The 11,787-nt window shown below is 39.6% G+C and overlaps 1 protein-coding gene across 2 annotated transcripts; it reads right to left on the bottom strand.

Annotated features, from left to right (window-relative positions):
* Window positions 1-1,158: 1,158 nt before the first annotated feature.
* Window positions 1,159-11,480, bottom strand: LOC133886870 (replication factor C subunit 1-like). 2 transcript variants are annotated; one of them, XM_062326765.1, is made up of 22 exons: window positions 11,061-11,479; window positions 10,807-10,944; window positions 9,747-10,250; window positions 9,587-9,654; window positions 9,361-9,436; window positions 9,213-9,274; window positions 8,977-9,128; window positions 8,528-8,688; window positions 8,262-8,450; window positions 8,061-8,182; window positions 7,765-7,972; window positions 7,240-7,293; window positions 6,857-7,026; window positions 6,091-6,181; window positions 5,001-5,182; window positions 4,861-4,900; window positions 4,645-4,769; window positions 3,580-3,652; window positions 2,923-3,015; window positions 2,435-2,681; window positions 1,668-1,727; window positions 1,159-1,576 (listed from the first exon to the last, which is right to left on the bottom strand). In XM_062326765.1, the coding sequence occupies exons 1-22, from the start codon at window positions 11,061-11,063 to the stop codon at window positions 1,443-1,445; spliced, it is 2,952 nt and encodes a 983-aa protein (XP_062182749.1). In that variant the 5' UTR covers window positions 11,064-11,479; the 3' UTR covers window positions 1,159-1,442. The 2 variants fall into 2 exon arrangements, with proteins under 2 accessions (XP_062182749.1, XP_062182750.1); XM_062326766.1 differs by lacking the exons at window positions 1,159-1,576; window positions 1,668-1,727; window positions 2,435-2,681; window positions 2,923-3,015 and adding an exon at window positions 3,360-3,487 and having other exon boundaries at window positions 11,061-11,480.
* Between the last annotated feature and the right edge of the window lie 307 nt (window positions 11,481-11,787).

Here is an 11,787-nt window from a genome sequence, read left to right as displayed (position 1 = left end):
CAACTACTTGGCCATGCACCCCGCCAACCATTGGGTGTCTTGGGCGGAGTTCCGCCAGCATTCCGGGATTTTCACATTCCGAAGAGCCTCATGGAGATCAAGAGGCGAGAGTTCATGGACCTCAAGCAAAGAGGTCGAGCGGTGATGGAGTACGTGCAGGTGTTCAATCACCTTGCACAGTACGCTCTTGATGAGATCAACACTGACGAGCGGAAGTAATACCGCTTTGTCAATGGCCTCAACTCGAAGATGCAGGACTGGCTATCTGCACATGAGTTCACCGACTAGGAGTATTCTTTTTTAAAAAAAACACACACAATAAATACATCGTAGTGGTAGGAATAGGAAGACATGGCACTTACCATCCTTACAAGTAATTATGGTAGTCATATGAAATTCTCATGTTACAAATGGAGCTTAAGGCCATCTCCAACAACAACCGTATACTTTCCTCAAATCATTGTGCCAACACAAATCTGTCCTTTTTGCCGAGCCAAGCTCCCGTTTCGCACTCTAACAGCAACCGTATCGGTAGAAACAGTGATGCTGGATCGTCATTTTTACGGGACACAAGCAGCAAAGTTGCCGCCGGATTTGAGGAACTGCAATACTGTTGACAGAGTATGCGTTTGGGTCCGAAAGAAGAAGGGGAGTAATGGAAGGTAGGAAATAGGATAGCTGTTGGAGATAAAAAAAATAAAAGATGTTGTAATTGTATTAAAATATGCTGTAATAGTATTATAGAAGATGAATTTTTAGAGTTTCTGTTGAAGACTTTTTTTTTTAAGACATGGCACTTACCATCCATCAGATCGGCGATTTGATAGAGGCTCAAAGGATCTAGTAGATGGATGAGGATCTAGTAGAAGCAAATTATTCTGAAGGCTAAACAACAGTCCCTATTGCATGTCACGCGTCTTCCTCTTCCTCAATCCAGTTACAACTCGTCAGCAATTACAATCCACAAGACACATGAAGCTGCACCTAGCGCAGTTGAATCCACAAGACACATAAAGCTGCGCCTAGCGCAGTTGGTCAGTGCGAGCTGCTGCAACCACGCCACAGCTCGAATGCCAGTTCTCACTAACTTCACAGAAAGGTTTCCCCTTCGGTATTTCCCTAAAAAATCCACAAGACACATGCAAAGGCACAAAAGAAGAAACAGGGATATACCGACAAAAAGCCGATAGCTCGTAATCTTGGTGGTAACAAATTCTCGACAGAAACCATCAGAGACCACATTTGGTTCTGACAAATTTCGGTAACAAAACTTGGACGGCCCTGGAGCAAACAAGGGGGCAGGTACAGTTGGCCTAGCGGCTACAGAGGACGTTGGATGGGCATATGTACACAGTACAATCAAAACTTCGACCCTCACACTGCTCCATATTACCAAGGGATTTATCCAAACTAGTCGCCGGCTAAGTGCCGGCGGATGTCAGTTACCGCCTCCTCTTCCCACCTGAACCTCCCGCAGCCTTCCCACCGGATCCAGACGATCTTGATCTGCCAGCAGGGGGCTTCTTTGCACTGGAGCTTTTTCCATTGCTCTTCAGATCGAGCTGGACTAGAATTCCTGGGAGCAGGACAAGGTTACAGGAAAGTTAGGAGAGACGTATACAGAGGGAAGCTGGCAGTAAATGTTCAAGAAGGTAAAGTATGAGAACCTTTCTTCTTATCACTCTGCAGGTCCAGTTTCGGCTTCGAGTCACCAGGCACAAGTTCATCTGAAAGAAGATTCTTTTTAAAAAACTAAAAGTGATTAAACAACAATTTATTATAATATAGGCCCATCAAATAGGCTACGCATGTAGACACTTAACCTAAATTAGTGGTATGAAGTTTAGTCCATATTGCTCATCCATGTAAAAGAGGTCTCTCCTCCCCTCATATAAGGGGTCCATATTGTTCATCCCAAGTTATACACACAATCATCAATAAAGTAAAGCGACACGAACTAGATCTTGTGTCTTCTGTGTGTATTCCTTTAAATTTTTGTTTGATTAGTGCATGGTAATGTGAATATTACAACACAATTCATATACTGCAGAAAGTATTTGTTGGATGCAGTTTCCTACAGCATGCTGCTGAATAGTAAATTTCAACACTACTTAAGCACAACTAGCTGTGGTTTGTCTGACAGAAGTACATACATATATGAAGACGGTATGGCACCACACAGTTGCCTAAACAGATTCACTTGATCCCAATACCCCGATAAACTAGTGAATAGTCTATTTACAAGGGTTAAAGATCGCTCCTACTTGCTATATCCCCGCGTCCTTGCACGGCTCGTTTTCTTCGAGCCCTGCTTCTCCCTTCCCCCTCTCCCCAGGAACCGACCGTTTGGAGTATAGCTATTTTTTTTCTCTACCCCCTTCCTTTCAAAGAGGGGTTTATCCAACTTATTGATTTAGTGGAAGAAAAAACATACCATTATTTTCAGCATCCGAAGAATCTTCTTCATCAGCTTCAGCTGATACTACTCCATTTTCTTCAGGCAGACTACCTTCAACTGGCTCCAAGATTGCTTGTACTCGTTTCTTCAAAGGTTTTTTCATTCCTGGAATATTTATTAGATCTGCTGCTCGAACAACACGAGAACTACTTCCTTGTTTGTATGCCTTTGTCAAGGCGCTTTTAACAGCAGGTTGAATACCATCCATAGGATTTGGATGACCCTACAGGGGGGGGGGAGTATTAAGAGCCACCATGACAGAATGATGACAAGGTTAACTATGAAAAACAAGTTTACTTGACTAGGGGTCACCCCACACAGAATTACCGGCCAACTACCATCTAGAATCAACATTTGCAATGCAAATGCAAACATAACATATTTGTCTTCATTCAAATGGATGGTCAAATGAACATCACATTACATGGAATAAACATCAGACTGCTTTTAGAATAATTACCAACCTTAAATTTGGATACTTCAACAATCGTGTCAAAGTCTTCCTGGCTTAACGAGTAGGTATCCATAAACTCCACCACTTTTTGAACAGCTTCATCCTGGATGTAATTGCAAATATAAGATTTCCAGCAGAGCAGATTGCCAAATCAAAAGTTCTACATGCAAAATAGTATTTGAGATTACTGCATTACAAATAAGAGCTAAAAATGGTAGGTTAATGACTCAGGAATTTGGAAACTTCATGTTTATGCAGAGTGTGGACTGTGGGCAACAGTTCCGCAAATTTTTCCTAACAAATGAAACAAAAAAAAAAATCTACCTTCATAATACTACATGAGAAACAGTCCTTTCAAGTTACGCGGTTCAGAGCTCAGATGATATGTAACATTGCACTTGAATCAGTGCGGAGTTGGCATACATAGAATACTTTATTGGTTAATCTTAAATTCTTACTTTGGTGGAAGATTTTAACGAAATTTGATCTCACGATTCATCAGGTTCATGGTATTTCAAGACTAGTCCGAAATACACAACAAAGTTGGGACCGATTCTGTAACACCTAATAATGCCCTGGAGATTATTACCATCATGAAATGGTCAAGAACGATGAAATACACGGAAAGGTGGAGTTCATTCATAAAGCACAAGATAAAAAATAATACCTTCGGCATTGTCTTCAGCGGGTCAGTCAGCTGTCTCAAGAGAAGAGTTAGATAATCCAGCCTCAATGTCTCCCTGCAGTTCTCAAGAATTATAAGAATTAGACTCACAATAAAATACAACAAATTCCTCTTGAAAAAGACAACATTATGTGAAGAACTTTGAACATCATTCAATTATTCAAAGTTCCAACACTGACCAAAAAACATGCAAAAATTTTGTCAATGTTGACCACACCAAAGGTCCATGAACCAATGGTGAGTATTTCAGATCTCATGGTTTGAAATGGAAAATTGTAATCTTTTATCTTGAAGATCTGATCCAGGCAGGTTAAGCAAACAAGGCCTGTTTAATTTTATCACTGTGATGAGCACCCATTTACAAAGTAGTTATAAGACTTATATCAGAAAAGGAGCATGATACACCCAGCAACTTATAGTTGGTAACTGAACAAAATTCCATGAAAGTTTCAGTTCCCATATGTTTTTTTAGCACAGCATAGATAGAAAATGGCATTAAGACGCTTATCCTAATCCTATATCATTCTGAATGTTCGGTACCATTTTGGTTGTCATGAATTCCACATGCTAAGCAACTAGTCAAAAAGTTATTGAACAGCTGAAAAAGCTTGGATAGAGTTTAGTAGGTTCAAGAAAATCTAAGACACCATATTGTACCATGTTCCTCCAGGGCCAAAAGTACCAGTGTTGAACATGGATCCTGATGGTTTCAGGGTATGTATGGAATATGGAAGTCAAACTATTACACTCAGTGGAATGGAAGTCTATTATGAAAATATATTCCCCAAAGATAAAAATAATATTCAAATCCTTATCTAAGGTACAAAAGATAGCTGGGGTCCGCCCAAAAAAATATGTGCAGTGCAGGAATAAGCCACCAAAAAGCATAGGATATTGCTAATGTTGGGAAATACTGAAACAGTCAGATAAGAAAACAGGTTACTTCACAATACCATACCAGCAACATAATGAATTGGATATGTGCACATTAAAATCATAAGCCACCAAAGAAGGCATAGGATAGATTTCATGTGTAAAAGTAACTACCTGTCCAAGTTTGCTTGCCGGGAGGCAAGAATATGACTATGGACATCTTCCAGTAGCCTTATGTTTTTGTTCGTGGTTGAGTACTTTCCCAACCATCCACCAAACCTATTAAAGTTCCGCTCACCCTGAATTTATTTGATACCCAATTGAATTTAGCCAAGAAGCAAAAGTAAGCTAGACACTAAAAATAATCTACAGATAAGGTTTGAACTTTACTGCTTCAAGGATTTCTCTGTTCCCATGCATCAAAGCAGCACTGGAAAATGTGAAAGAGATTATAAATCCAGGCTGGCAAATTTGAAGTAAATCAATACTTATACCACCATATATTAACTATGTTCCTAGTCAATACTTACGGTACTATAGATGAAGCAAAACAAGCAGCTTGGGACAACTGCCACTGTCGATATCTTCTTATTTGTACATTAACAATATCACCATCTGCTATAGACTCAGCGGCACAGGCAAGAGCATTCATTCTTTTAACTCCACTTTCATCCTTCCCAATGGTGTTAGGTCGATAATTGATATAATTTTCCTATAACGGGGCACATTTTTACATGTGAATTTCACAGGAATTTTGATTTCCAAGAAATATTTAAGCGAGAAAGAGCAGAAAAGAAAAGAGAATTTGTAGGATCCAGGTGCATTTTATAATACTAAGCTCAAACAAATAGAACTGAACAATATTGGACTAAAATCACAACAATAAAAAAGGTAGTAGCCAAAAAAACTATAGGATACACGTTTACACAGTTCCAATACACAATGATTCAGAAAATAATACTAAGCTCGAACAAATAGAACTGAACAATATTGAACTAAAATCACAACGATAAAAAAGGTAGTAGCAAAAAAAAAAAACTATAGGATACATGTTTACACAGCTCCAATGCAAACTGATTCGGAAAACATTAACACAACAACAAAGAGCTGAAATTCTCTTCATATATTGCTAAAAATGTATAGAAAATATGAATGTGATCATCCCAGCTTTCTAGGAAAATGGCATCGTCACAGGCTTAGACATAATATAACATTGATTATGAATAATGCCTTATCATCTCAGTACACACAAAAAAAGCCTTGTCATCGAGAAACTTAGAACAATTAACAAGTTATCTAATGCACAAAATTAACAAAAACACCATTTCAGCGAATAAAAAATAAGTAGCCAATAGAAACAGAGACCGCTAGCAAGATACTTGTCAATCATGCAAGAGAGGATGCACATGAAGCTATTACTCAAGCTGGGGAGTTGACTACACAAATGAGGTTTCAGATTTAACAAACTCTATTGCAAGCTGTGGCATGCATGCTACTGTTAGCATAAGAAATAGTAGCATGAGTATCGAAAAGAAATTTGTAGTACTCAAAAAAGATCTCAGAACAGATAATACATAAGAATTAACATTCATACAGAGAATTGCCAACAGTATTCCCAACCTGGATAATCAGGGGAACTAAATCAGGATCACTCATGCCAAAATCAATTCTCTCATCCATCCGTAATCTCCCACCATTGAAACCAAACAGCCTGAAAGTTTGATTAATATTTATGAACAATATAAAGACAGTAGGCAAAAATGCAAAAGGGAAAACAAAAAGAAGCATAAGTCATTCAAAAACTCATGTAAGTGTGACCCAACCGACATTAATTTGACAGCAGGGAGCATGAAGTTAAGTGAAAAATAAAAGTTGTGCGCTCAAGTCCCCAGTCAAAGTTAAAGGCCAATAAAGAGCGAACTAGCAGTCTGAAGGAAGCAAAACAGTTCCAACTTCCACATGAAATAAAAGCATTGTAGTTGTGGATCGTTCAGAACTTTGACTGGACTGCGTGTATAGCCCTTACGGAAAAAAAACATGCAATTTTTTTAAATCTAAAATCACCTAATCCTCTAGGGCAGCTAACTAGTACATGCGCAAACTTTTTTCCTCCAAAAACCATCAACTGAATATTACTATGTGCCTTTCAAGCAACAGGACAGTAGATAAAAAATGAAATTTGGTTATAAAATCAATACAAAATTTAATATAGTGAACACAAAACTTGGCACAAACTCTCATCCGTCACATCTGAAATTAAATAGCTGTTGGCACATTGATCAATACAAACATTGGGAGATCCAAGAAAAGAATAACAAGAAAAAATTGAAAATAACTCCACGGTGATATTTTGATGTTGAAGAAATTATTAAAGAAAGGACAATACTTGTCAACAGCTGTAAAAGGAGAAATATCTTCATCTTTTGCACTGCTATTAAGTCTCTCTTTTATGTCATCATATTTGACCACAGACTGGGAGAGGCTCATATACTGCAAATGGTTTAGTGCCATGCGAATATCCCCATGCACTCTTTCTGCAAGCTCTTCCATTGCATTCTAGAAGATCAGAAAACCATATATTAGGAGCAGAACCTGGAAAGTCTATCTAACAGAAAACTACAAGGAGAAAACCATGCTAAAAACACAAGGCAAAGAAGCTATAATTGTTACTTTTCTATTCTTTTATTGATCTTTATTCTGTTTATTTCTTTTTCAAAGTTTTGATGAAAGATTAGAAGCATGGAACTCTTGAAAAGATACGGAGCGCACCTCTTGAGCTTGAATACATTCCTTTTTGGCAATTTCCATCAATCTCTTACCCATCTGTTGAGTAAAGACAAGAAGTTAGAACCAACAAAAGAATGAATGTTCGAGTCACAAGTAGAAAATTGATAATTCTTCCCCTTCTTAATAATCATGCAACTGTATACGTCGTGTAAGCAGATGAGAAAATTACAATAGAAAGAATGTAGCAGTCAATGTGCAACTTGTGACAGCTAATGGTCAGGTTTTCTATCAACTAGGAACTGTACACAAACAGCAACGTCGGTTGAGAAGTTTACAGTATCCATAATATGTGTCACGATCAACCTTGTGGATAACCAGTCTTTTTTAGATTCAAAAAGACAACAAATGCGGACTTGTTTCCTAGATAACATGAATAGCAGCAGGCTAAACTACATTGCTCATGCCTAGATATGACAAGAAATTAGGAATAGGATGCTAGTTTTCAGTCATTCAGAAGAATATTAGTAATTCTAAATGTCACTAGAACTGGAAGTCGCAAGAGATAACCTGTTGTTTTGTTGGTTTTCTGAAGTTGAGCAGCAGACAGTAATTCACAAGGCTCTTCAATTTTTGGCTATAACGGTCATTACAAATGCAGATTATAGGAATCTTGGATATCTTGATGCTAGCAATAAGATCAGCAACGCCACCTCTATCTCCAGCAGACATACCATCAACTTCATCCATGATTAGTACAGCTTTAGGATGTTTTGATCTGTGGAAATGTTGCCCAATGCCCCAATTCATATATAATAAACAAAATATTAAGTCCAAAAGTTCATGATCCATGCTGTAATACCGACCGATTGTCACTATAATTCAGAGTCGCGTTGCTGATAAGCTCTTTGATAGAATTTGATGTACTCCCCCCAACACCCTTCTCGATTTTGGAGTCTGCTTTACCACGACTATCGCTTGCATTAACCTGTTTACGAAAATTATTGTTTGAATTTATGCCTGATAGGTTAAATAAGGAACAAATACTGCAAAGAATATAAATACACCTCAATGGCCTGCAATCCAAGCATCTGACTGACAACTTTTGCGGTTGTAGTCTTACCAATACCTGGAGGTCCACTCAACAACACAGCCTTTTTAGCTCCACTATCAGCCTGCTTCTTTCCCTTACCCTTTTGGCCAGAATGAAGGAACTGTGCGTCCCAACTTTTCAACCAATCATGAAGTTGTTTGACCTATATATGGAAGTTCATACTGAGTTACTGGTGCATAGGTGCTTGTAACCAACATAACCAAAAGCAGAACCACTAACCATTGATTGGTTGCCAACTATGTCATTTGGAACTTTTGGCCGATACTTTTCTGTCCATTGCATGGAACCACGGTCAACATTCTTGGCCTTTTGGTTGTCAGTGGAGGCACTTGCAACATTACTCTTTGAAGTCATACTTTTGTCCACAGCACTTGCTTCAACTGAAGATTCCAAAACCAAGATACACATAAGCATAAATATCATAGAAATGTTAAAATCGGGTAAATAAGTATGATATGAGTTGATTCACCAAAGGATGTGAACATAACAGCGGAATTGAGAATTGCAGGATCAAGTTAACATCCACAATGATAAAGTTAGAAGATACAATGAAGAAGTTCAAGCAACTTTGAGCATTTAACAAAATTAAAGTATTAGATTATACGAAGCAGAATCCTGCAAGTGCTATCCAACTATAGAAGCTTTAGAGTTTAAAGGTGTCAGTCTACCTCGTTTTTCAACTTTAACTGGCGAGCTCTTTGTCTGTGATTTTTGTAGCTTTTCAGAATTGTTGTTGCTTTGATGTTTGTCTACAGAAGCCTTCGCAGGCTTCGATTTCCGGATCATATCAAATAAACCATCTTCATTCAAGAATGGGACACTGCAAAAGTGTAAGAATCTATGAGAAATGACAACTAAAACTGATTTAAAACATATTTTTTATAAATATAATTAATAACAATACCCCAGGTCTTTTGCTTTGTTAGATTTCACTCCACCAATGTCTTCATCAGCCAACAAGTAACTCTGTCAACAAGCAATTTCAGCAAAATAAATAAATAATAAATAGGGCATTAATAACTTCAGAACAAGTATCCTACTAATATACATACTGTCTTTTTACTAATAGAGCCAGTCACACGGCCTCCATAACGCTTGATTAGATCAGTTGCTTCCTCACGTTCAAGACTGCAAGTATACAGAAACTTATGATGATCTTCAAACAACATTATCTCAATCAGGAAAGTTCAAAATATGAAAATAATTATGTTCATAGGCCGTTACATGATCATAAAACATAATACTAAATATCATCGAATGTAAAAAGAATCAAAGCACCTGTCAAGAGTACCACTTATGACAAACGTCAAACCAGATAAACAGTCTGGGGCACCCTCTGGGACCTCCTACAAATTGCAGAAAATGAAATAAACAGTTTAGGATTGAATTTTTGAGTTTTTTAGATGACAGTGATAATAATAATAATACATAAAGTTACCTTTTCTCCTTTGTGAGGAGGATCCTTCCTCTCACCAAAATTCATGAAACCTCTCCCACCCCCTCCTCTCCCTCTGCCCCCAGGGGCTGCTCCTGCTCCTCTTCCTCCCCTTCCCCTTCCAGCTGCTTTGGAAGGGGTCTTGGCATCTTCATCCATCCTGTCCTCCTCATCATCAATGCCCATAGTCTTTCCAGGGGCTTCAACATTAGATTCAACCTTAGGCTTCTTCGATGGCGGTGGCTTCACTGGAGTTTTCTTTTTTGAAGGTACCACAAAGTCATCATCGTCATCTTTTTCATCCTTAGAGATTTTCTTTGTTGGCAAAGGCTTGCTGTCATCCTTGAGTTCGTTGCTGCATTTCTGAATTTTTCTTTTGGCCGTACTCTTCTCAGTACTTTTTCCCATGACGGCATCTGCCATTTCAACATCTGAGTCTTTTTCTGTTTTGGACGCAAAGTACTTGCTTGGCCTCCTTCTAGCAGAAGGATCATGATCACAGGGCACCTGGTTGATCCAGTATGCAACATTAATAATGTAAGAAACTTGTGAGCGTCAATTATTGTAGACCAATGAAAATTAGAGAATAACTGCAGTTAGCATTGGCCAGACCAACCAACCAGGATCATGAAACGACACAAACAACACAAAAGTGGACAAATAGTTCCTTTCATTATATTATGGTGGAGATACCAGAGATGAAATATTCGAGGAAATTCATGAGCCTAGTCACCAGTGTAATTTAACTTCTAGGACAAAACTAAATCTACAAATTTCACAAAGATTACTGTAAATGTGGAGAACATCATCATTTACCATTGGTTTGGTAAAAAAATTACAACTTTAATGAGCACAAGAACTATTAATTACCACAAGGAGCAACGCCCCTATTGATCGAAAGGAACACATCTGACCAAAACAGAGTGGCTTAGCCAATCCACAACGTCATGCATTACACAGATATGTCTCGACGAAACAAGCCCATCTAAAGTAGACATAACCATAAGAAGGCAACAATTACGAACAGAGGGCAAAGCCAATAAGAACGGGACCAGCATTCTACCAAAAGAGGCGCCGGCTTCTTCTCCGGAATGCTAAGCACCGGCTTCTTCATCTCCGCAGCCCCAGAAGGCTTGGCCGCGGCAGCGGAGGCGGCATTCTTGTCCTGCGACTTCATGAACCATTTCCTGATGTCCGACGACTGCACCAAGAAAGAAAGACTCAGCGGCGCAAGAACAGCAAACAAATCACCCCCTCCCTCGTCGAATCAAGAACCCGCGACAGAAACCAGGCGCGAGAAGCCAAGAACTCACTCACCATCTCCTACCCAGGAAAGGCCGGATCTTTCCGGCCCCGGAAGACGGCAAGTCTCGAGATTCTCAGATTCTTGGCGCGATTAGGGATGGTGGGGGGAGGAGCGGGCTAGGGTTCTATTGCTCTAAGGGGCGGGCGGTTCTTGCTTCCTCCGCCCCTATCGAAACGTGGCGCCGGGGCTTGGCGCCACCACCGACTGGATGCGAGGGAGGGGAGGGGAGGAGATGCGGCGCAGGTGTGCGCCGGAAGATTCGTCGCGCGTCTCGGCTCGGCGCGGCGGAGGTTTTGATTTGGGTTTGGGTGCCGAGGCGAGGTGGTCAGGCTTGGGGGTAACCAGCGCGCGCTTCTCCCCAGGCGGGCGGGACGGTGGGGGAGGAGCTCCTCGAAATTCGTGCTTCAGCAGTGGTAGGGATGGCAATGGCAACAGTTAGTTTACCTGGTGCTAGGGTAAAAACTCTAATGGGTATGAGTTTATGATATATTCTTTTAAGTGTAGTATAGGCATGATTTTAATATTGAACTCAATAGTATTAAAGAAAACGGGTACAAAATAGTAATATTTGTGCCTGTTTTGCCGTATATCTACAAGTATTTGATATGCGTGCCTAAATTATTCAGTGTTATATAAACTGGCACCCGAGCCTGCCACTCCCATCTGCCCCACCACACAGCCATGGGTACCCTATCCGCCCCATCTCGTATACTAGCGTGCCAACAAGTATGTAATGCC

Source organism: Phragmites australis, chromosome 12 (assembly GCF_958298935.1).
Source record: "Phragmites australis chromosome 12, lpPhrAust1.1, whole genome shotgun sequence".
Lineage (NCBI taxonomy): Eukaryota > Viridiplantae > Streptophyta > Magnoliopsida > Poales > Poaceae > Phragmites > Phragmites australis.
Note: the sequence above shows the minus strand (reverse complement) of the source record. Positions and strands in the feature narration are given on the sequence as shown.

Excerpts from the sequence above, each read along its gene's own strand:
- LOC133886870 (XM_062326765.1), bottom strand. Across the intron at positions 9,655-9,746 it reads CTCCTCACAAAGGAGAAAAG|GAGGTCCCAGAGGGTGCCCC; the intron begins GTAACTTTATGT and ends TGCAATTTGTAG. Across the intron at positions 9,437-9,586 it reads ATAAGTGGTACTCTTGACAG|TCTTGAACGTGAGGAAGCAA; the intron begins GTGCTTTGATTC and ends GTATACTTGCAG.